At 39.8% G+C, this 26,165-nt stretch overlaps 1 protein-coding gene across 3 annotated transcripts in view; it reads left to right on the top strand.

The window, feature by feature from the left end:
• Positions 1-287: 287 nt before the first annotated feature.
• LOC121364333 (protein bicaudal D homolog 1) overlaps positions 288-26,165 on the top strand; it is a 49,741-nt gene continuing 23,863 nt past the window's right edge. Inside the window, exons 1-6 of one of the 3 annotated variants that reach the window (XM_041487517.1) lie at positions 288-414; positions 3,535-3,972; positions 10,309-11,403; positions 16,503-16,654; positions 23,333-23,650; positions 24,624-24,814. In XM_041487517.1, coding sequence (XP_041343451.1) covers positions 295-414; positions 3,535-3,972; positions 10,309-11,403; positions 16,503-16,654; positions 23,333-23,650; positions 24,624-24,814 — 2,314 coding nt within the window. In that variant the 5' untranslated portion in view covers positions 288-294. The remainder of the gene's footprint in view (positions 415-3,534; positions 3,973-10,308; positions 11,404-16,502; positions 16,655-23,332; positions 23,651-24,623; positions 24,815-26,165) is intronic. The other 2 variants (XM_041487518.1, XM_041487519.1) reach the window with 2 other exon arrangements.

The following is a 26,165-nucleotide window of genomic DNA, read 5'->3' as shown; positions in this document are numbered from 1 at the left end:
CCAGGGTTTCCATGTCAATGAACCGCTAATCTTGAAACTGTTTTAATCAGGCTTCTCTATCAGACGTTCTCATTTCTGCATTGCCAGAGCCCACCTGAAATGATTGCTTGGCCTCAAATTAATAGGTGATGGTGTTTTGATGTGCACTGTTAAATAATTTCCATTTCAGGATTAATTTCTGTTTGGCCTTTTCTGAAGGCAGTATTCAGCATTAAAGTGGCTTTGTGTGAATTGTAATGTCCTTGTGTTATCTCCTGTCAGAATAACGAAATGGTGGAGCTGCAGAGGATACGGATGAAAGATGAGATTCGAGAGTACAAGTTCCGAGAGGCGAGGCTGCTGCAGGACTACACTGAGCTGGAAGAGGAAAACATTACTTTACAGAAACTGGTGTCCACACTGAAGCAGAATCAAGTAAGCCTCGAAAGATTCAAGGCACTGTACTGTAAATTGTCACTATTTTCTCCAATTTCCATTATGTGATTGAGTAGGGCAGTTTGATAGAAGTTTCTTTTTATGTTTGGGGTTTTTTTTTTTCCAGTTGGGTTTTGCTAATCACTTATTCTAAAATGGTGTTGCTGCCCATTTTTGAAATATGGGCAGGCTCTTATCTCAGTTTTGAAAAACTGAAAAATTGGAATACTTCATTGCATAGCTATGGAATCAGAGGGGAATTATTAAAAGATATCTATTTTTGCTTCATGCTTTTCCTGTCTCTCAGGAACTCAATGCCCAGCAGCCAGGTGTCCATTAAAGTGAGCAAAAGAGATTTGGTCTCCTGTCAGAAGGGTTAACTTGTAGTGATGAAAATTTAAATATCCAGGTTGGATGGTATAACACTTCCTGCCTTTTAGATGCTGTCTAGACCATCATAACATTGCACTTCATAACACCCTCTCCTCACCTGCCCTCAGAGGGTCACAGCTCTGCACTGCAGCTCCTGGTTGTGTCCTGACCTATTGCCTGGTGCTCTTGGGGCTTCTGTGGAAGAGCCAGCCCTGTCACATTTTCTGAAGCAAGCCTGGGAACAAAGCTGCCTTATTCCTGCAGGAGTAAGCAGTGCTATTTCAGCTCTCTTTTACTGCTATTTTTACTGCTGCAGCACAAATGCGATTGAAACACTTAAAACAACAGAGCTGTGCTGCAGAGAATACACAGGTAATAGAAATGGGTGCATAATTTCCTTATTTATGAAGATGCCTAGTCCATCACACTCCTGAAATGGAATTTATAGCAGATCATCTTTGTTGCCAGAGTTATTTACCCAGACAAATTCCTCCTTTGAGGCATGGATTTTTTTTCTCATTAACCTCATAGGAGACATTTTCACATTTTCAGGAAGTAAACGACCCCTTTATAGACTGTCCTAGTTTCCCCCAAAAATGAAATCTGTTTGCAAGTGTTTATATTTGTCATAATATTTCATTTTAACTGAAACCGAATGTCAACAGTCTGTGGAGAGAAAAAGCATTGCCGTATTTTGAAGGGCTTTAAAAATCAGTCATTTTGCATCCCAGATCCTTGCACTAGTGATTCCTAAAATTACTTTAATCTACAAGATAAAATTTTAAGAGCATTTTATACTTTAATGGTTGAGTTTACAAAATCATATGTTATAAATCTTGGTGTGCTAAAATGTCATTATCTACATGTTGGGGTTTTTTGTAGCTTTTTAAAGTAAGAGTCTATGAGAAGGTAACCATAGAGATATAGACCTTTAGCTTTTATGTGTATTTAAGATTGAAAAAGTGGTGGTTTTTTGTTGGGTTTGGCTTTTTTTCATGTACTTAAGTTATAAACATAGCTACTTGATTGCATTTCACAATTTTTCCAGATGGACCTGTTCCTCCAATAAGGAAAGATATTAAATTGCCAAATGTAGATTTGATACTCTCATGGATTTTCCTTTTCTATTTAAGAATGCCCACTATGACTTTGGGACTTTCTTTGTTGTTTGATATGTTTCCAGTTTCTGCGTTTGAAGATTAGTGCTTTGGTTTTTAAGTTTGCCTTTCCAAAGGTTTATGAGTTGAAGACTTTTTACCAGTTGATAAATACTCTACTTCAATAGGAATGGTGCATTTTTTTTTTGCCAGAACCTTATTTTAGTTTGATTAAAAATCCACATATGTCAAATATAAAAAAAATTCTATACAATGCATTAAGCTTGCAGCTAATAATTTGTTTGAATTATAAAAACATCAACTGCAAAAAATTGGGTTTTTTTATGGAAACATGAAAATTTGGTATGTTTTTCCCTCTTCCACTGAGCTATTAAATTATTTCCCCTGATAATGGGACTTTTTTTTTTTCATTTTGAAATTAAGATGCATATGACTAACATGATTGGAATTAAATTTTAAAAAAAATCAAAGTGTCATCATTTTTACCAGGAATGCTGGTCAAGCATAGATATGGACCTTGACAAAAAAAGCTCTTCCTTTTCACTGCTGTGGGGTTTTCCAACAATGAAAAGGAAGATGAGGAAGGACAGCAAAGGGGAAGTATTCTGCAGTGGCGAACTCCAGCACTGTCTAGGTATTGTTGATGAATTGGTTTTGAGCTAGGCTGGGTTTTTCCAGGCTTTGTTTCTTGTGAGGTGAAATGGAGAGGACTGAACAAGGGAAAAGGACTCTTTTTCTCTGCCTGTAAAGGACAGAGAAGCTGCTGTTTAGCTCAGCTCACAATGCCCTTAAATACCTTGATAAAACAACACACCTTGGTGTGGGGCAGAACAGAACAGTGAGCCCCTCCAGTGCTGACAAGGGGTGTCACTGGGCCACATGGATGGGGCAACAGATTCCTGTGTGCTCCAGAGGGACAGCCCTACACACAGTCCAGGGACTGTGGGGGACTGAATGAGCTGTTTGCTGCATTCTTCTGGTAGTTTAAAAATCTCCAGCAATTTTGGGGCATCTTAGATTTTAAACTGAATGTTCAAATAGATTCCTGTTAATTTTTAAAATTAAATGCCTCTGAGGTAATGGAGAGCCTTGTAAACTACAGAGAGGAGAGTTGAGTCTCTTCTACTGGTTTTGTACCTTCCATCCATCGTTTTGAAAACTACCAAGATACTTGAGAGTACCTGTGCCTGAGTGACTTCACATCCAGTAGGAATTGAGATATGAGGTCATCTTCAGAATATTTGTAAATCATATATCAGGCTATATTAACCTGAGACCTAAGAATACCATGATATACCAACATTGCTTATGTCAATTCATAGTTAATCTGCTATTACCAGGACATCTGCTAATACCTTCTTACCATGAAATTTCATTGCTTATCTTAAGTTATTCAGAAAGAGGTTTTCTATTTCTTGAGTCTCACATGCTGAAAAAGTGAGCACTGGAGTATTTAACAGAGAGAGCTCCACTTGCACTTTTTGCTCAGTCAGTTCTTTGCAGCAGCAGGCAATGTCTGGTGTTCCAAACCATAGTTTCTCTAACACTTATCTCAACAGGGCTGATAAATGGCAGGTTTCCACAACTCAAGTTTTAGTATTATGAATGTTCTTTGTCTTGTCTAATTCAGGTTGAATACGAAGGCTTAAAGCATGAGATTAAACGATTTGAGGAGGAGACAGTGTTGCTTAATAGCCAGCTAGAAGATGCCATCCGGCTGAAGGAGATTGCTGAGCATCAGCTGGAGGAAGCTCTGGAAACTTTAAAAAATGAAAGAGAGCAAAAGAACAATCTGAGAAAGGAACTGTCCCAGTATATCAACCTCAATGATAGTATGTATAATAACCATATTAATATATCAGTAGATGGGTTGAAGTTTTCAGAGGACGGGGGTGAGCCCAACAATGATGACAAAATGAACGGACACATCCACGGGCCTCTCGTGAAACTCAACGGTGACTACAGAACTCCCGCAAGTAGGAAAGGAGAGTCTCTGCACCCTGTCTCTGACCTCTTCAGTGAGCTCAACATATCAGAGATACAGAAACTGAAGCAGCAGCTCATGCAGGTAAGGGCTGAATTTAATGTTCTTGGAATGTTTAGACACATCCTATGAACCCTCGTGCCAGTTTTTGCAGTGATCATTCCTAGTGATGTTCTTGACCATGTGTCCATTTTCCAGACTTCTGCTTTGGTGTTTCTTTATATCCAGGTTTTGCCAGAAATATCCCTAGTAAACAGAGTTCATGCCTGCACAAAGGTCAGTGTGACCTGAGCAGATATTTAGTGCAAAGGGGAGAAAGGGACATAGATGCTGGGGTTACGGAAGGTTGGATTCCATTTTTCCTGCTTTCGTAGTGGTAAATGTAATGGTAAATGGAAATTGCAATGAAATAAGGTATTGTTCAATATGACTAAAGCTATCTGTAAAAAACCCTCATTAAAATAACTGCATCTAGAGATTTGATTATGGTCCCTTGCAAGTCAGAAGGAGTTTTTGCTGTTAAATTCAGCTCGAGGAAGGTTTGGCAGGCAGTCAGGAGAGAACAAAAGGAGGGGAGCGCTCCTCTCCCAGCCGTGGCCTGGGAGCATGTGGCGTGTGGGCTGTCACAGAGCGCCCTTGTCCCGCTGGCATCCCGGCAGATGCACGGGCTGCAGGGGGTGCCTCGGGCTGGGACAGCCAGCGCTTGTTCCCTGCTCATCCGTGCCCAGCCAGAACAGGAGTCTGGGATGCGCGCCAAAGGAAAATGCAAGCTGCCAGCCCCAGTGTTGCCATCATCTCAGAAGGGGTGCAGTGCCATGCAGAGAAAGGGTCCTGCTGCCCAAGCTGTTGAGCATCTCGTCTGCCACAGTAGCTTGAAAGGTTTTGGCACCGTCAAGGAAACACCCAGCATCTTCTAGCTTCAGGCTTCTGAAAAGCACCTCTTCTAAAGAGAGGAAATATGAGACCTTTACTGCTTGAAATGTGAAAGGTTGTTTGGAAGTGAAGCAGAGCCAAACCAGTTTTCAGTGTTTGCTAGAGAACAACAAATCCCTATGTGGTCTGTCCTGTTTGCTGAAGAGTTAATTGTTTTATTTGTCTGATTGCCAAATTCACTGTGGGATGTTTTGATCTGAGCTGTGACATGGTGAACATGGGTGATATCTAGTGCTTTGCACCAATAACTTTGACGCAAAGAATACATCATTTAGTGTGCAAGCTTCAAATACAGGATTTTATTTACATGATAAATTCTGTTAAACTTTTCCAGTTCTAAAGTAAACACAGAGTGTATATTGTGTATATATGCACCTGGAAGAAGAACATATACATGAATACACATAATATATACATTATATATCTATATCTATATCTATATCTATATCTATATATATATATATATCTCAATGCAGGGCAACCCCAACTTAGGGAATAATGTGCTCTGACTCCAGTGATTTCAGATGGCTGAACAATTGCTTTATTAAGCTATACTATATTATACTAATACTACACTATATTAAAGAGATACTAAAGAGCAACCTGTGACTGTCTCCAGACAGTCACGACACAGCTTTACCTAATTGGTCAATCAATCCAAACAACCATCAGCAGAATCCAATTAACAAATCACTCTTGGTAAACAGTCTCCAGAACACATGCCACATGTGTCAAACAACAGGAGCAGCAAGTACAGATAAGAATTATTTCTCTTCTCTGAACTTCTCACTTCCTTCCCCAGGAAAAAATCCTGGGAGAGAGAATTATTTGTCTCTCTGTTCAGAGAATGTGAATACCACATATAGGTATATGTGTATACATATATATAATATATACATTATATAGCTTCCAATTTGATTAGAAATACAATGTTAAAATTTTAAAAACACAGTTTCAAAGGAAATGCTTTGAAATGTTCGCATTTTAAAATGTTCACATTTTAAAATGTTCACATTTTATACACACTGTGTTTTAAACAATACAATTTAATTTACAATTAAATATATGCAATATAAATTTTGAGTGAAAGTTGCTTAGAAATGAAAAAAAAGTGGTTGCTTTGAGTATGCTTTTTCTTGATTTTATTAAATTAAATACTGAGCATAATGAGTTAGCAAAATTCTGCTTGAAGGATACTGTAGTTGTCTTTGTCTTCTCTGAGTTAAAAACTTGTATCTTTTAAACAAAGAAGCAGCCTTCTCACAGTCACTAGGAACAAACTTAGGACTCTATAAAAGAAATTATAACTATTTTTGGTCGTAGCATTTTTTGGTGCTGGGCCCTAGCACATCTGTGCCAATGGTGGCCACCATTGCTTGGCATTTGCATTCTGTTAAAAGGTTCATGGTTTAAAAAAGACAGGCTAGACCTCAGTGAAAGCTTAATTCCTTTAGATACCATAAAGAGTCACTGCAAAATGCTGATGTTTTACAAAGTGATCTCCTTCTTTGCTGAGTTACATCAGTTCACGTCACACAAATTAAGTTTGGATCATACAGATTAAATGTGAAAAATTCCGCCAAAAGTTTTCTGTGTGGTAGATGTGAGACTTAATCAGGTTTAAAAGCTGACAAAAGGTAAATCATCAGCAAAATTGTATTTTTTTTCCTCTAGAGTGTCTTTGCCATATGGTGTTCATTCAGCTGTATCTCAATATTTAGTGTGAGTTCCTCCTGTTTTCTCTGAAGAGGCTGCACTAGGATAGAGTTTCTGAAGGAACTGATAATTTATTGGGAACTATTTTTATGACTATAGGACATCAGGTTCCTTTCTAGGATAAAAGTAAACTTCAGATTTGCCATTTTGTAAGGGTGTCTGGCAAATTGTTTCTGCTCCTCTATCTCATAAAGAAGACTTCACTGAAACAGCATGACAAATAGAATTCTTTCTACAGCTTTTGGATGCTGCTGTTTCATGGGCTGTGCTGGTCCTTGGAGAGATTTAATTGCACCTATTCCCTTTCCATATATATATCTGCTGTGTAACAAATGTCCTGCTGAAAATTTTCATATTCTGAGATTTTCCTAGAACAGCTCAGGGATTTGAGCTCTTCCTTCCTGTTTGTTGTCCAGTGGAAAAAAATCTTTATCTTATCCTTGAAGTCTAGGACTTCTTTTCTTCCCATGGTCATGCTTTCCCTTTTTCTGAGGCCAGTATCATATTTGGAAAACTTAGATACAATTCTCTTTAAAAAGGCAGAAAAATAAAAAGTCCCTGCGGCTCAGTTTCTGACACTCTTCTTCAGCTGCCTTGTACTTTTGTGGCAAATATGCTATAGCTGAGATTGAGGGTTCTTGAGATGAGTTCTCCTGTTAATTTGCTCCAGTCTCCCCCAGGAATTGTTCACTGAAATTCTGATGTTGTTGAAAAAAAAAGGAAAAGAACAAGGTGAGGACATAGATGGCTATCGTGAAATTGCTTTCCATAATTGCAAACTGTAGATGCAAATTGGGAAGAAAATCTCCTCAAGCTGAAATCTCTGAAGGGAAGGATGCATCGCAAAATAGGAGACAGCTACTTTTGAATTGCTTTTATTTTCATTTTAGGATCCTAAAAATCCTTACTGCAGCTACCAATTCCAGTGTCAAAAAAAAATGAACCAACTGGACTGAAAAGTACCTGGAATTGCCATAAGTTTGCTGTGGTGGAAATAAGAGTATAGTATTTTCTAGAACAGGAAATATTATTACCCCATTTGGGAACAGCAGAGTCATTAATGTGCAAAAGGTGTGCTCAGGACTGAGCTGGAGCTTTGGGGTTTTTCCCTTGGCAGTAGGAGCATGAATTTATGGTTTTAAACAGAAGGGGATTAGCTTAATCCATTATTGCTGGTCCAGAATTAATAAAATTGAGTAGGTCTGTGTATTTCCTTTTGCTTGCTGTGCAAGTTGATATATGGGTTTTAAAAGTTTAAAATGTTTTCTTTGGAAAGAATCCTTTCTGTTTGAAATGAGTGTTTCCAGAACACTCATTCTGAACATTTATGTTCAGAAGAGAAATTATCATCAAGATCGAAATTAGTTCTGCTACAGTTTTTCTTCATGATAGGGTATAATGGCTCAGATCAGTAGTCCTGCAGGATCAATTCTGTCTGATTAATTTAAGCAGGCACTGAAGCACTGTACTGCTTTAACACACAGGTGTTTTCTCAAAGGAAAGGCTTTATTATAATAAATATTATTAAAAATAAATGTTTATATTTACATGGGTGCAATCTACAGTGAATTGGTTTCTTTGGTGTGAATATGCCCACAGTGGACCCAAACACTTTAATAAGCCAACTAACTGCCCTTGGTGTATAATATGTGGCTCTTTATTATCACTACAATTTCTCACTATAAGGTGAGAAGATCCTTTAATTAGCCAAAACCCAGATATTTTGTGCATGTGTATATGCATAGCTCACCTTACCAGCCTTAAGGAATAAATACCTTCGTCTGCTGAGGGCAGTGTAACTAACACTGAAGCCTGTGATACCAAGTGGTAACAACTGGAGTTCAGCTGAAGGTTTCTAGGGAAAGCAGCCTTGGGGCAGGCAGCTTGGTGAAAAAAAAAAGAGCAAAGCTGGTAAAGAGACTCCTACTGGGTTGATCTCTGGGGGTCCGTAGGAAAATGGTCACTTTTAGGAAGATGCACTTGGCAAAAGGGAAGTTTGCCCTATTTTGGATTTTCTCAACAAGAGTGGGCTGGCATGGAGGCTGAGCAACAATTAGGGTGGCAGACATACTGGGGGAATGAAAAATGGAGAAGGATACCAAAATACTTGTAGTTCTTGGCTGTCCTCTTCTGCACTGATGATGTAGTGCCAAAAGTGGAGCACTTCATATCTAAAGAGAAAAACTCTTCCTGGATCATAAAATAATGATGATGTTTGGCCCTGTTTTTTTAATTCTTAAGGCCTCAGTCCTTAAGAATATATATCCCTGTATACAAGAAAAGTAGGCTGATTTTTTGGATGTTTTATCATGGCTTCTATTTTTATTTGTACATTTCTGCCTGCAATTGATTGCAGATCCTAGTGGAGGCCACGTTTTGAGAGCTTGTCTGTGAAACCAAGGGATCTCTGTGTGCTCCAGCGTCTTAGTACTTCTGAGCAGCAGCCATGGCTCAAAAACCTGGTTAAGAGGAAACAAGGGTTTGAAGCACTGCTCAGAACATTTTTTTTTGAGATGGTATTAATATCTTCTCAGTTTCTCAAAGGCTTTTCTTTTCATTTACTAAGATTTGTGGTGGCTAATTGGATTCTCTTTCACATACTACTGATAGGGAAGGAAAGTTTGTGTTTGCTTATTTTTTTTTTTTTAAGGTTTCTTCATAACTGAAAACTTTAAATTCTCAGAATTAATAATTCCAGCACTTATGAAGGGAAGTGCCATTTTCACTGCATGTGCTGAGATACTGCAACAGGGGGAGAGAAGATCAGTAAACCTGGTAGGCTCAGGTCTTATTGTAGAAGTCATGACAGGAAAAAGGATCTCTGTAAGCATTCCTCTGCTTCCCAGTTGACATCTCAGAAGAGGACAAAGGCATAGGATAAAGTTGGAGCATTACATTTAAAACTTAGAAGTCTTTCCGGGGTGTTATGATGAGTAGCAAATACCTGAGCAGATCAAACTTGTAAGTTTGTCTTGTTCACTTGCTTTAAAATTGCTGTGCATTAAAACTTCTAGAGGTGTCCTTCATGATGTCTTCTGTTGTTCAATGTCCATTTTTCTATGTGAATATTTAGAAAAAAACTTACTAGTTCACAACCAGTGGGTTGTTACTTACACTACAAGTCCTACTTTTTTCTGGCTCGAATTTAAACAGATGGATTTTGCTTACAGATAAGTGCTGGGGATGGGCAGTCCTGGGAGTTGCATGTGCTCAGTGTTAACTGTGTGATCTGTGCTACATTTCCACACGGTAGGTTATTCAGTCTGTGGAAATCTACACAGCTTTCTAGTTTTCTACTGCATTTGCCTTAAAGTGAAAGTGTGCAGCAGTTCAAAGATATAAATTAATATTGTGAAAGATTGATAGAACTGTTCAAGGGAAATGTAAATTCAAATTCTATTGAGAAATGCCTTACAGCTGACAGTGATGCAGTTTCTGTGTTCAGAGAACATATGTCCCAATAAATCCTGTATCATCACTCTAGCTGATGGGACAGTGCTTGGGCACTTGGTAATTCTTCAGTGGGCAACAAAAAAATTGTGATCTACTGGTATTGGAAGTTGTAACAGAGGCTGGGACTTCCTAAACCTCTGAGAGTCACATGGTGCTCTATAAATTAATTTTATGGTTTCAGTGTACTTGGCTAAAATCTCTCGGAAGCCCTCAAGCTGCAAGCAATGGTGGGGTGGAAGAGGTGACTGCGACTGCAGAGTTTGGTGCTCAGTATGGGTAGGATGAGATCCTGGGTTTCTCACTCTGACTCTGTTGCAGGTGGAGCGGGAGAAAGCCATTCTCCTGGCCAATCTCCAGGAGTCCCAGACGCAGCTGGAGCACACCAAGGGAGCCCTGACAGAGCAGCATGAGCGCGTACACAGGCTCACGGAGCACGTCAACGCCATGAGGGGCCTGCAGAGCAACAAGGAGCTGAAAGTTGAGCTTGACTGTGAGAAGGGCCGAGATTCTGGCGAGGAGGCACACGACTATGAAGTGGACATCAATGGTTTGGAGATCCTGGAATGTAAATACAAAGTAGCTGTTACTGAGGTGATAGACCTTAAAGCAGAAATCAAAGCCTTAAAGGAGAAATATAATAAGTATGTGGAAAACTACACTGAAGAGAAGGCCAAGTATGAGAGCAGAATCCAGACATATGATGAGCAGGTGACAAGCCTGGAGAAGTCGACCAAGGAAAGCCAGGAAAAAATGGTCCACATGGAGAAGGAGTTACAAAGGATGACAAGCATTGCAAACGAAAACCACAATACCCTTAACACTGCCCAGGACGAGCTGGTGACATTTAGTGAGGAGCTGGCTCAGCTTTACCACCACGTCTGCCTGTGCAACAATGAGACTCCCAACAGGGTCATGTTGGACTATTACAGGCAGAGCAGAGTCACCCGCAGCGGGAGCCTGAAGGGGCCCGATGACCCTCGAGGTCTCCTTTCCCCACAACTTGCCAGGCGGGGGGTGGCATCGCCCGTAGAAGCCAGGACCCCGACCGAGCAGGTGACAAAAGAGTCCGCAGAGCCCGGCAAGGAACAGAGCCCAACAAAAACACCTTCCATTTCTCCTGTCATCACAGCCCCTCCTTCCTCCCCCGTCTCTGACACCAGTGACATCCGCAAAGAGCCCATGAACATCTACAACCTCAATGCCATAATAAGGGACCAAATCAAGCACTTGCAGAAGGCTGTGGATCGGTCGCTGCAACTGTCGCGCCAGCGGGCCGCGGCCCGCGAGCTGGCGCCCATGATCGACAAGGACAAGGAGGCCTTAATGGAGGAGATCCTGAAGCTGAAGTCGCTCCTGAGTACAAAGCGAGAGCAGATCGCGACCTTGAGGGCAGTGCTGAAAGCCAACAAGCAGGTAAGGTGCTCCTAAAGCACTCAGGGAAGGCTGTTATTTATACAGATCACTTACAAGCTTTCCTAGGGGTGTTTTGGAGGAGAGGTTTTACTCACAGGTTATTTAGCCTCTCACTCACAGCAAGGACAACACCTTTGTTCCCTCCCCTCTCAGCCTCCTCTTTAAACACTTCAGTTCTGCTTTTCTCAGCACCCACCATTCACTCATCAGAGGTGTGGGCAGGGACCAGCTACTGCCCAGGCATGATGCTGGTATTATCTCAAAGTGTTGGTTGGAAAACAAAATAGAACATCCCTGGAAAGGCTCTCAGTGGTATGCTCTTCTATTTAGGAAAATAAAAATCTTCAAGGAATTATTTCGAGTTTTTTTCAAATCTTAAGAGGAATTCATCCAACCACTTTATTTTTGATGTTTTACCAATGAAAAGTCAAAAATTATAGTACTTGATATCAAATGCCAAAAGAAATCCATCTCATTGCTGTGTTTTTCAAGAGTACTGTCAATTTTCTTTGTGTAGTATATCTACCAAGCCCTTGGCATCCATTAGATTCCAGGTTTGAAAACACTGTAAAAAAACATCTAAATTCAAACATGCAAATAGTTTTATTTACTTTGATGCATCTCCTTTTGCCCAGAATTAAATCTGAATGCAAAAGACTCCAGTGGCCTTGTGCAGTGGTTTTGTTCTAGGTTGCCTGGCACTTTCCCCATCTGAAAACAGTGAAGTGATCACCACATGGGGGCTTGAATCCTGGTTAACAGCTTGGCACTCTATTAGCTGTTGACAGTGATGGGATTTCAGTGCTAAAATTCCCAATAGTCAACTATTCTGAAGTTACAATTTCAAGTTTAATTGATTGGTGTATCTTTAACTGCATAGGGTACTGGGGATTTTTAAATTGCAGCAATGTTTCAACATATATCGAGTCTTTTATAGCATTCCCCCCCTCCCTGATACAACACATGTTAAATATTAACTAAAGTAATTAAATACCATCTCTAGCTAAGCAATAATAGCTCTGAGCAATTATATGTAGATTTTCCATGTAATTAAAATGTGATTTAGATGGAATTGATATATGTGGGTATACATTCTGTGATTCCAAATTAAAGATTTTTCCCATTATCATAGAGCTGTCATTTATTTTTTGCTGATACCGGAAGATCTATCTCAGTCTCACTCTTTTATTGCTGTCAGAAATAATGCATTATCCTAAGGCATGCTCACTGAAATGGAAAAGATAGATTTGCTGACTAAGGAGCTGCTATTAACTAATTTTTTATTTATTAGATAGTAGCATAGATATTGGTAACTGTACAACTGGGTACAGAAACTTGCAATACTTGTTCCTGCAAACCTGATATCAGCTTCCTCAAACTTTCAAGCTAAAAGACATAATAATGTAAAGGCAAGGAGAAATTTAATGTTGAAGAGGGGAAGAGTCATTTATTATGTGCCAGCCTCAAGTAGTGGGTGTATCCCAGAACCCAGATTCATGTTTTGATTCATGTTCAAAAAAACAGGAGTTAAGGTTTATTCTCTTGAGGTTTTCCCCTTCAAAAGACTAAGTTTCTAAGGAGCAAAAGACTGGGGATGTTTTTCCCTTATGGGACCCTTCCTTGGGTCTGGTATTTTGGACTGCACTTTAGTGAAAAAACACCCTTAACTAGGGAAGCACAGTTGGTAGTGTTGGTCAGTAGTATTTCTAAATAAGCATTTTTATTTTTAAAATAAATATTATTTATAAATATTATTTTATTACCACAAAGCTCTAACAGGAGAAAGAGAGCAAGATTTGGTGTAAGAAGATGCAAACTTAAGTCCATGAAAATGGATTATTAAATCAATTGCCCAAGAAAGCAGGGCACATAGATCTTGCTGGCTTGCTTGCTTACCTTGTCTTGATTTATATATCCATTTGTTCATAGCCCAAATTACTGTGTCTGCACCTGACTGGTGGAATAAACATTAACAAGCAGCATAAATGAGAAAGTAAAATCAAATTAATGATGCAGCAACTTTTAGGAATGGTTCAATAATGGGTTTGGTTTTGATTGCTAATAGCAATCAGAAAGCAAAACTGCCTGTGAGGGGAATTTTATACCCTGAAGTTCTGATGGAAAACTGATCAGTTGTTTTCATAGGTAAATAGTTCAGTGAGACAGAATTGAGTCAGCAAGACTTTCATGTCTGCATTAGGAGTAACTCTGGTGTCTACAGCTTCCATAACTGCAATACCCATAAAAGTTCTTCAGAAAAAATACCTTGGTAGCCCCAGACATACAGAATTTTATCTATAAACTAATGCTGATACTATATGGACAGAGCACAGTAGAATTTCTGCTGTGAAAGAGAGGCTTGATGAAAAGACAAGGTACCATGTACAACTTCTGCTCTAAAAATGCAGGCTAGTTTTCTGCTTTCGTGTGTGACATAAAAATCCTACCAGTGTAGGATTTAATATTTATTAAAAATTATTTTAAATGGCCTGCTTCTCACACTGCTGATAAAAAGTGAATGGGATACAAAGCTGTCTTAGAAAATGAGATTTGTTCATCATTGGTGCATCAAAGATTTCAGGATGAAGATAGCAACCTTTGGGTTGAATTTGGGCAAACATCTCTTCTGTAAGGATACAGAGGAGGATGGAAAGGACCCTGTTAGTTCTGGCAGTGCTTGAGGTCCTGGGCCGACCTCAGCCTATTCACCTCCAGGGCTGGGCTTTGGGGATGGAGAGGGAGCTGAGCTGTGTGTTCCCCAGCTCTTTTCCTCCCTGCTATTTCACACCCTGCTGGAGTCCAGGCTTTGGAGTGCTCTGCTCCCTCCTGGCGTTGCTGTCAATTCCAGGTGATTTCTCCACAGTAAATGCACAGTGAGCCATCAATCCCGTGTCTGCAGGCGGCTGGCTGAGAGCCTGGGTCCTTCACTTGCCCAGTTCCTCAGCATGACTTGTCTGACAAGAGAGTGTCATGAGCACCTCTGCTGTCTTATTGGATTATTTACTTCACTGAAGAATATTCCTCTTCTATTCCCTGTCTCACTCTCCATTACACATTCAGGCTTCAGGGTGTTCTCAAGATTCAGGCAAGTTTCCTGTCTCTTCAGGCTCCCCAGATTTCCAAGAGAAGCTTCCTCATCTTGTGCTCTCCTTCTTTCTTTTGCTACTAAACCCACCCTTTTTTTAAGTTTTATTTTCTTCTCTAGCAGAGCACTTGTGCCCGTTTGTTCTTCACTTAGGAGACTTAGCTCAGCAGTTTGGCTGGTGCATGGAGAGACATGAAGTATTTCCTATAGGATTTGAAACTTATCCTTTGTTTTCTCTACGTTATTTTATAGGAAACTTTAATAAGAAGAAAAAATGTTTGAAGATTTGACACAGTCCTTCCTCTGTTACTTTTATTCCATAAGCAAACTATATTTTCATCCTTCAGTGTTGCATGTCCATTAACTTACCCTGACACCCAAACTAAAACATGGGGATCATGTCTGATCATTGTGCACAGTTTCAGTGATGTGTAAACTACTGTAATTTATGAGTGCACATTTTTGGTCACAGCTGAAAACAGGCAAAAAGCTGATTATTTCTGCTTTATCGTGCCAAGACCTAGGCTGGTGTCCACCATCCTACACTGCACCAAAGCATATATCAGCAAGGTTGAAAAAAGCAGAATTGATGTAAATAGTTCCCTAAGTGATTGATAATTTTAACATGTATTGCTGATGATTTCAAATCTGGATTGAAAAAATGCATCTATTTAAAATGATAGGTGGTTACTACTTCCCTTTAAAAATCTGTCCTCTTAATGTAAATTGGTGTGAAAGTAAGAAAATATTATTGGTAAGTATACAATTAAAAAATTAATTATTTTAGTGCTGTTATTTAACAAGACACAAATGAATAATGTTGTAATTTATAGGTGATTTTAATGTGCCCTTTTGTTAAGAGACATCGTTAGTGGGAAATGTATTGAGTTTTGGAAAACTGGGCTTGAAATAGGTTTCCAGCTGTTTGGTCATTACCAACTTTTGTCCTGTTCCCTTGCTAGTTGCTTCAACCTAATGTTCTTCTAACCTTCTCTCCCCTTAAGAGCCCATAAGATAAACAGAGGAAATTGATTGCCTGTGTGAATTGCTGCAACTCATTATGCACTAAATGAAGTGCAAAAAACAACCATAACACCCTCTGAATAAATGTAAAAGGAAGCAGATTTTTCTTCATTTCATTCAAAGGCAATATTTTTAAATGTCTCCAGCAGCAGCAGATATAAAGCCTCTATAAAACTATGTATTTTGAATAACTTCAAAATGGTACTAAATTCATAAGTAAAGCAGAATGTTCAAGTCTTGCAGAGATAAGACAAATGTAACTATTGAAAACAGTACAGTAGTATATTAAAGAAATTTAATGGATGAAACTGGAAGCAGAAAGAAGGGAGCAGCAAAAATTTAGGAATGGGACAAATACAAAGCTTTGCTTTCCTGTTAAATGAAATCTGTTATTTACACTTTTTTTTTTATTTTTATTTTTTTTTTATTGCTTAAAACTGCTAAAATAATGCTGGTTTGCACAGCAGTGAACATTGCCAGTTCTCAGGCATAAATCAAGCTGCCAGGTCCTGGCCATCCCTGTGCCCAAGGAAAGCCTCAGCCAGCAGGAGGCTTGAGGCCAAACACGGTGATTCACAACTTGGCTGCAGAGGCTGAGCCTCATGTGCTCTGTGTCCTGTTTGTAGAGTGCCAGGGGACACACTTGGTTGTTTATTGCAGACAAACAACGTGGTAGCAGCTCCTGTAGTAAGTTTACTCACTTGCCTGAGCCCTCCACATACAGCTGCCCAGTTTTTGCAGAGATACTTGAGGTGCTGAGTTGTTGCCAGTTGCCATTGAAATAGGCTTTGTCCTTTCAGCTGCTTTCTCCTTTTCCTGCTTTCATAGAGTACAACTTAAAAGAAGAAGTTAAAGTGTGCAGTCCAGTGAAGATCAGATTTAATTTCTTTTACTGTGTGAATGAAGGACATCAAAACCAAAATCAGGCATGGAATTTTAGCTGTTCTTAGATCTCTGTCTCATAAGCACCTATCCTTGTTTGTGTTTTTAGACAGCTGAAGTGGCACTGGCCAATTTGAAGAACAAATACGAAAATGAAAAAGCAATGGTGACTGAGACCATGACCAAGCTACGGAATGAACTGAAGGCTCTGAAGGAAGATGCAGCAACTTTCTCATCCTTGAGAGCAATGTTTGCAACCAGGTAAGGGAAACGGTGTCACCATCTGGCTCAGTACTGCAAACATGTGTGCTAAGTGAGAACACACTTAGCTGTGTGTATTGGGTGCTTAGGAGGATAGAGAAATTATTTTTTGCATGGTCAGGGGTTTCTTGGATGAAGGTGAATGAGTCCTAGAATGCACACTGTGCAAAACTTGCAGGCTTTCAAGTGCTGCTGAGACATGTGTCTTGGAAACTAAAGCTGAAGAATAGCAATGTCAATACAACCTTGAATAAAGTGTTATAAATGACAGTATATGCCTACAGAATATTTGCATTTATAGGGTTTTTTAAAGTGGAAATCAAATAGTGGATTTATGTGGCTGATTTTTCCATTCAGAAGTATGCAGTGATTCTGTCATGTAAAGCTATCGTATGGTTAATGATGATCTCCAGAACCCCACATTTTCATTACAGTGAGATTTATTACTTACCAGTAGTAAAATCTATTTAATCAACCAGCCTATGCTGTAATCCAGTACTAATAATTGTAAGGCCACTGTAATTTCCCACTCTAGCATAAATTCTTATTTTCTTCCACTGTGATGTTCAATTTATTATCTTCTCCTTCACAGGCTAAAGGCTTCACTTATCTTCTGTAACATAGTTCCTGCTGGCATGACAGTAATTAACCAACTTTCATCTTTCCTTCTCCCACATCTTCTTCAGAAGAACTTTTGCTTTTACATGGAATCACAGAATCAACTAGGTTGGAAAGTACTTCTGAGATTGAGTACAGCCTATGACCCAACACCACCTTGTATCCAGACCATGGCACTGAGTCAACTCCAGGCTTTCCTTAAACACCCCCGGGGACGTTACTCCACCACCTCCCTGGGCAATTCACTCCAATGTCTAATAGCCCTTTTTGTGAAGAAATTCTTCCTAATGACCACCTAGACCTCCCCTGGCACAGCTTAAGACTGTGTCTTTTCATCTTAGCTGCTTTTTAAAAGGTTACCTAAAAATATATATATTTTTAAAGCTCCAGCATTTTCATCAATAAATTCTTATTTTGGAAATACACAAAGACTTTTTTTCCCTCTTCTGGTCAAACACAATAGAGATTTCTTGTTTGTGCTTTAGTCCATAAAAGATAACACATCTTTGTTCCTTCTGCCAACATCTCTTCAGTGCTGCTGGCAGTGACATCTCACCACTTTCAGCCTTCTAAGGTGCTTTTTTGCTTAGTGACAGTGGCAGCAGCAGCTGGGAGAAGTGGGAAGGAAGGAGAAAAGGGGCATTTATATGTCGTGACATTGGTGCTGTGTACAAATTCATCATAGGTCCATCATCAGAGGAGTGCGTGTAGCGGCATAATGGAAACGAAGACCCAGCTCAGCAGGTGGTGTGAACCAAGGTAGCCTGATTGATTTCATTGGCATCTAAAGGTTTTCTTCCAGAAAGGAGAGTTGTGTGTGTGTGTGTTGGAGATGCATGTGTTGACCTTTCTGTGCAAGCTCCCTTACTCTAGGAGACACAGGAACGTTCTAACGCTGTAAGAGCTTGTGGAAGGCAGGTAACTCCGCAGCACATGAGTGGCATTGTGAGCATAAAGCAAAACAAGGGTCTAGAATGGCCCATAAGTCATTAACATATGAGATAAAAGTAGTTTGCAAAGTTTTAGAAGCTAAAGGGAATGTTAGATTGTTGGTGTACTGAATGCTCCTTACCCAATTTGGGCATCCTGAGTGCAGACTTCAGTTGGGTTCAAGGCATATCCTGGAACTGATGGGAGGCAGCAGCATCCCCTCCATGAGAATTATGCTTTAGTGATGCCACTCATCCAGATATCTTTTCTAGATGCCTTGTGTGTAAGATGTAAAGAAACTTCTGTTCCTCTTTGTGAGCTATAAAAGGAGTCTGTGTCACCTGCTAAGCTACACATTTTCAGTTTAAAAATCTCTAATGCTAGTAGCAATAAATCCCACCCAAAGAATTTACTGTTGTTGGCAAACTCCATGTATTAGTGACTAAACACTCAGTGTATGGCCTGTGGGACGTATCCCTGCCCTTGACATCCTAAGTTTTGCCCAGTATTCTCTGAGCACAGTTATAAAAAATTATTCATTACAAGGTCTTACACATCATTATACTCCTATAGATTTTTCTGTTGTAAAATATTAATTTTTCTTCCCTAGCATGGCGTTTAATGGCCTTTATAATTAAATCAATCTTCCTAAATGGTCGAATCATTGACTCATTCCAAATAGTACATTTGGAAGAGCATTTGTTTAAATGACAGAGAGTTTGATATACTCTACAAGTCTTTTGAAGAGGAGAAATCTGTTTGAAAATACAAGGCTGTAAGATTTTTGTGCAGTAACATTAGATGCAGTAGCAACCCTCAGCATATAAAAAAAGCAATTGTTTAGTCTTTAGTTGAATAAAACAGTGGTTTCCATGGTCATAGTGCATCACATGGTATTTACCCCTGAATTTGTACCATAGGAAGATCATCCTTCCGATAGTAGAATTGTATTATAGCTCTGAAAATGGTTGCTTATACTGTTTGATAGAACAATAGCCTTTCTCTTTCCATAAAGCATCATTTTGGTCCCCAAGTGGATGTTCATCTGGTGCTGTATGGAACTGTATCTTTCCTTCCTCAAATACACTGGATAAAGGTCACAGCACACATCATAAGGAGAGCACAGCACCTCTGTTTCTGGTCTGAACAGCAAAGTTAATACTTTTCTCCAAAGCTCCCCTGTGCAGAAAGCAAGAGCCTTCTTTTTCTGTGTTTTTTCTGACACTTGTTCATTCTTCACTCCTTAAGCTCTTTTTTTTTTCAGTTCTTTGTCTCAAAAGTCTTTCTGTCTTGCTTGTCACTCTACTTCTGCCCTTTTTCCTTCTGGAGCAGCTTATCTGACCCAAAAATCTCTGAGATTCTCATCTCTACAGCTTCCTCCTTCCCTTTTCATTAGCCTTGTGATCCCTTTCTGGGATTTATGTGCTTCACACCTGTCAAGAATATTTCCTGGAACACCTCTCTTAGAAAAAGAAAGCTACAGCATATTAAGCCTCTTTTGTAGGATTCAAGGGGTTGGCAAATCAGAGCTGAAGCTTCTGTTAGATGCCAGTGCCATGTGCAGCCTTCAGCCTGCTTATTTTGTCATGGGCTGCTTCTGGTATTCCCAGAGAAAATGAGGAATTCCCAAAGAAGCTTTTCCTGCCCCTCCTGTTGTTTCCCCTCACTCCCACCCTGAGTTGCTGACCCAGGGTAAGAGCGGTGTGTGTTTGTGAAGCAGTGAGCAACACTCATCCAGAGGAACAATAAATAATTATTTAAAACTTTAGGTTTCCAATCTAGAGTAGGTGTTGTCCTGACAGAGGAAGTCCTGAGCTGAAGGAGAGAAGGAACTACTTTTAAACAAGATCCTTAAGCTATTCAGGAAGCAAATTTCGCTGAGTCCCTACACTGCTTGCTTTCCCAGCCTAAATAGAGATGTGTAACAGGAGAGAGCAGGAAATATTGCCATAGTCCTGACACTGCATGCATGGATTTTATTCTTTATCCATCAAAATATTTTCTTATGATAATTTTAAAAGAAAAATGTGTGCTGAAGAGACTGAGTAGGAAGATTGAACAGATCCCGGAGCTGAAAAACGTTTTTGAACAGACGAGAATTATGATTATCTAGTTAGAGCAGGGACCTGTCACTGTCAATGTCACTGGGTTTTAGCTCAAGCTCTGCTATGATTTATGTTACCTAAATTACACATAAGCCTGATTTGGTATTTGGTTTATGTTCCTAGACAAGAGGGATAGATGGAACCAGAAATCCCTTAAAATCCTCTATAAGCTTCTTGGATCAGTTCATAAAAAATAAGTGGGCTTATGTGTCTGTCTGCTTCCTTTCTGAGATGAGAGAAATGAAAAATAGGTGAAACCTTGACTTTTGCTCTAAGTACACCAGCAGACAGCAAGAAAACAGTGCTGTTTATTTAATAATCACTTGCAGCTTACAGCCTGTCCTGGGGCAAGAGGGAAACTGGGGAAGAGTTCTGACTCAGGAGGACATAACCTAACTTTTGCTATCACTGTTGGAACCCTCCTGAAACACCCATTCAGAGCCCTGGAGCATCCTGGAGCCCTGAAATGGTCTCTGCCATGCTAGAAGTCTTTTTTCCTAGGAGCTCTTTACCTTTTTCTCTTAGGAGATCCTTAACCTTTTTCTTTCTTCTGTGAGACTTGGTGGATGTTTATCAAATGTGTGGGTGAAAGGCAATATAGATGGGTGCAATGCTTTTTTATTTTTTAATTGGAAACACTTCTCCTTTTATCCCACACTTGCACATAGCTGGGAATATCTCAGTCAAGGGAAATGCTATGGCTGCAGGCAGTCATTATCTCCTGCTACACGGAATAACGTTCTCTGCTGCAAAATTCCAGGACATCCGAGGCTGCTAATTCAGCAATTTCTAAAGTTAATTGAGGCCTTTACTTGCATGATTTAGGTTTAACCTTTCTTTTAAACTTTCTTAAAAAAAAAAAAAAAAAAAAGAAAAAAGCAGGCTTGCTCTTATGGGGACACTTCTAAGAAGGGCATGAAGACATGTAATTAATCAGAACAGCTGGAAAATGTATTCATGAGATTGGTTTTGTCTCAAGTATGAGACCAGCTAATAGCGTCTAGTATATGCAGATTTCTCAGGACAGCTTGATATACTTTATAGCAAGTTCATCTAAGACTGCATCACTAATATCCACCTTCATGGCACATGTTTCTTAACTGTTTGGTTGGGCTGTTTTACAAATCAGATGTGCAAATACCAAAACCACCTTCTAATGCCTGAGAAAAATCAATATTTTTCCAAAACCGAAATTTATGTATTGGCACAATAATGGAAGGCAATTCATTGCTCTAGTGGCAGTGTGCCACAGGTGTTGCTGCAGGTGTTACATCTAAAAATTTTCAACAGGAAACATATTTGGAAACAAATGAGGTCTCCTGGACTAAGAGGAAAGCAGGAGAGAATGAAGGACAAGGACAGAAGACCCATCTGGTTACAAGAATGAGGCTTTAAAACTCTGATAACACAGACATTAAAGTAAATTAATTTCAAATAGGAATTACTGTAATATTCAGAATACTGATTTTATGTTTCTGTCAAGGAAACTGACTTAAGCATCAACATACATCTCACAGCTTGGAGTAAAAATAGGTGTGCAAGTTGGCTTTAAGCCAATTGGCATTTCATAAATTCCTCTTTTCCTCAAGGCTTGGGTAGCAACAATCATGCTTATTAAGGTACTGTGGAAGAAAGATAATACTGAAACTGTAGATGAAGCTGTATCTGACACAGTACTTTTGCTTGCAGTGCCTGAATTGTTCAAAAGGGAAGTGCAATATATATATATATATATATATATATATATGTATTTGTGTGTGAAGAGTAACTAACTACGCATTTTCAAGTATACTTTTATTTCTCTTTCCCAAGAGGAAGATTGAAATTTCAGAGAAATTACTTTCATACCTCAGTTTGCAATAATTCAAGGGTTTATTGCATCACACATTTTGATAAGGAAGACTAAAATAGTTTTCTGTGCTTGCTTTCTGTAAGTGATACTGATAAAATTACATCCTCATCCATTACACAATTGCAATTACACAGCAAAGATACTTATATTCACCCAGATCTTGTGGGAAGGAGATCTGGTGAAAGCTGCATAATCAACATGAAAAATCCTTGTGTGTTTCCATAAATGTCTGATGGTCAGGCAGTACTGCTGTCTGTGAAGCATATCACTGCTGGGATACGTTTAGTTTTATTGCTCTTGGTTCTTACTGATTAGATGGTCTATTGCTATCAAACTGAAGCTATTTCACTTCAAAAAGTGCTTCAAGACAATTTTGAAATGCCTTGCTTTTCCTATTAACTTTGGGAAGTTTTGCTAAGAGCAGAAATAAATTTAACTTGGTCTTAAATCAAAATCATAAGAAAGGTGGTTTTAGTTCTCAGAGATCTAAAGCAAATGACAATATAATTTTTCATGTGGGTAAAAAAGGCTGAGGATTAAAAAGGAGTAGCGATGAACACACCTCCAAGAAATTCAACAGTAAATGTGAAATATCTTCTAGGTGTGGTGTTTCCTAATAGTATCCTTTTAATCAATGGTAACTAATGGTAATCATGGTAATAAGTGGTTAACAAGGGTAAATAACAGAAGGTTTCGCATTTCACAAAATCTGATGTACAAGTGTTCAAACTACTTGCAGTCTTCTTTTGTAATACTTTCTTGAAGTGGATATTACTGCCTGTGTAAAATAATATTTTCTAATTGGTAGCATTATTATCCATGGTTACTTACTGGTAGAAGCAGCACCCAAAATTGTTATTTGTGGTCTGAACTGGAAATAATCCCATACCTCCCCTCCAATTGCTTTTTATCTGCATCAGAAACATGTTACATTGTCATAGACTATGTTAATATAGGCACAGGTTGTCTCGCTGAATGGGAAGTGCTGACATTCAGATCCAAGTCCAAAATGATTCGGAGTGGGAGCAGAAGACTTCAGGCTACCTGCTGCCAGGATTAGGAGCAGAAAAGCTGGGATCTGAGTCCGGCTCTGTAATAGAAGCCCAGGAATGTGCCCACTGGTAGAGTCGGTTCTTGGGCTGTTTCCCAGTTTTCTGCCCTGTTTCTCCGCAGGTGTGATGAGTACGTCACACAGCTGGATGAGATGCAGAGGCAGCTGGCGGCTGCGGAGGATGAGAAGAAGACCCTGAACTCTCTGCTGCGCATGGCTATCCAGCAAAAACTTGCCCTGACCCAGCGACTGGAGGATTTAGAGTTCGACCACGAGCAATCGCGACGCAGCAAAGGCAAGCTGGGAAAGAGCAAGATCGGCAGCCCTAAAGTAAGTGAGGAGGCATCAGCCACCGTGCCAAGCATAGACACTTTCCTCCTGCATAGTCAGGGCCCACAGCAACCAAACTTTCTGGTCAGCAGTGGCACTCAGAGGAAAAGGTATGCATGCAGTGATCTTTACAGTACAGTGCAGTAGCCAGACTTGCATTAAAGTTGTTCACTGAATTATAAACATAATGATGCCTTTTTTTACTTTTATTTTTTTTTCTTTCTGTTCTTTGACTGGGGAGAAGGAGGTGGGGAGGATATGAGTATGAAATTCAAAGCCTGGTAACATGTGGTTCTGATCCACCTACTCACTGTTATTTCCTCCTTCTGAATGCAGTGTTTTGAACTATATTCTGTCAGTGTCTCGGTGCATCTTGTATGTCTTTACTATTAAGTGTGAATGTATTTTCTTTAACAAGTTTTCTTTAAGTTTTCCCTGTGGTTTTCCGTAATGAGCATCTGAAATAAAAGAAGGATTGTGCTCTATGAGCATTTTAGTGCTTAACATGAAAGAAGCTACATTTCTCTGTTAAGCTCTGGTGCTCACTTGTTCTTTATCAGTGTGAAAAGAATATGGATGTGTTCACTCAGATCAATTTTTCTACATGGGAGCAAGAAACCTTTTGAAGGGGATGGCTGCCATTCATAACCTAATGCAAATATTTTGCTGTTCAAGCAGTGAGCTCATGTGTTGTGCCTGCCCCTGCCAAAACTCTCTAGGTGTGGGCATCTCCATGGTTTTGAAAATGAAGAGGACTCTGTTAGAGAAGTCCTAGATAATCATCCTCTTTTCTTGTATGCTCTAATCACAATGCAAAATCAAGAAAACAATCAGGGAACCTTGTACAAGGTGGCTTGAGGAATCTGAGATACAACCGAACCTCATCTCCTCCTTCCCTAAGGTGAAGGAGGATTTCCAATGCAGGCAAGGTGTCCTGCTCTGGAAATGGCATGGGGTGTTAAAGATAGTTGATTTTTACCTGTTAAGCAAGTTAAGATGATATTGTCATTCATGAGGCTTTGAAAGGTAATTAAAGTAAAACTCTTTTGTTTCCATGTGTATTTTTCTTGGATCTCCTGCAAGACTATTCTCACCTTCCCTTTGTGATCAGAACCATCCCAGGACTTCAGGGACCTACCTCCAGAAATTATTAAGAGCCCCCCCTCATCCCGCCTCCACAGAATCATATCTTCTGAGGGGCCCCCCTTCCATGAGTGAATTCATCCATGGGCACCGTCTCAGCAAGGAAAAAAGGTTAACCGTGGCCATACCAGGTAAACATTTTTTCCTTGGGTGCATGTGGTGCTGAGTGGTTAGCAGAGCAGGGGACCCTCCCAGCACTGCAGATGCAATTTAATTTGGGCACCTTCTTGAAAAGCAAAATGTCTCCTCCTGTGTCACGGGTGGCAGGAGATGACATTCTGCCGGCAGCGGCCCAAACTGGTTTCAGATGCAGTGGGGAAAGTCCTGCTGTGGTATATGTGAGTGCGTCCCACTGGCATCCACAGAGGTTGCACCCCTATGCCTGGGTGGAGCTTAGCCTGGTGGTGGCATTGGTAGTCCCCCTGGAAGGCATAAATCCCACAGGATAGAGGAGTCAGATGTCTGAGGACCAGCGAGGGAGCGGCTGGCAATGTACAGGAGCCTCCGCAGCGTCCCTCTTCTCACCCTGGAGGATTCAGTCAGGTTTTTCCAAAGGGTGGTGTTCAACTCACAGAAGGTTTATTTTATACAAATTGAGCCACGAAGTTAATCTGTGCAGGAAGGTTTTGCTCTTAATTTCCTGCCAAAATGTAGCATCGGCTTCGAATGAGGCGTAGAAAGAAAATGCAAACTAGGATGACATTTCAAAGGTGTGATAGCTTTCTTCTCCTGAGAGAACAGCTAATAATTTCTTATCTTCTGCACCTGAGCAGGACCTTTAGCCTTTAACTGGGCACAGTCTTGTCTGGTGGTAATTTTGTTAATTCTTTGTTTTGAAATACGTTATACACAAAAAGCATAAGTAGAAAATATGAAAGCTAAAACCCATAAAAGTACTTTCTGCTCAAGTAAATGTTTATTCTGGGAAGCTGAGCAGTACCTTGTAGTAGGTTATATTTCACACCTAGTGCCATCAGTGTCAGAGCTGCCTTTCAGTAGTGCCATGCAAGTAACACCCACTCAGAGGACAAGTGTAAAACTGCAGAGAATCTAAACAAGACTTTCTTCTAGAGTGTGTTGGAGTAAATAAATCAAAGAGCTATATCCTGATGAGAAAAGCATGGGAGTGGGGGTAAAGAAGCATCTGATATCTTATGGAACGTCACAGATGCGTGGACCACAGATTGAGAAATGCTGACACAGTCTTTTTGTCCAGTAACAGAGACCAAAGGATGAAGCAGCCTGAGTGGTAGAATTGTTCAGAAAATTGTTTGTCTGGAGTCTTACCTGTCACTTTAGGTGCATCTCTACATATTTAAAGTGTAAGGGTCTTGAGACAGGGTCACTGATTTATGTTATAGTTGTCCTTATGAATCTGCAACAATCTCAGCTTTCTGAATGCATTTGTCAGAATTTTGTACCATCACATGGCTTTAGTCTCAGCCTGTGAAACTGACAGGTCCAAACCCAAGATTTTTCTGA

Source organism: Pyrgilauda ruficollis, unplaced genomic scaffold, assembly GCF_017590135.1.
Source record: "Pyrgilauda ruficollis isolate IOZ18807 unplaced genomic scaffold, ASM1759013v1 scaffold80, whole genome shotgun sequence".
Taxonomy (NCBI): Eukaryota; Metazoa; Chordata; class Aves; order Passeriformes; family Passeridae; genus Pyrgilauda; species Pyrgilauda ruficollis.
Note: the sequence above shows the minus strand (reverse complement) of the source record. Positions and strands in the feature narration are given on the sequence as shown.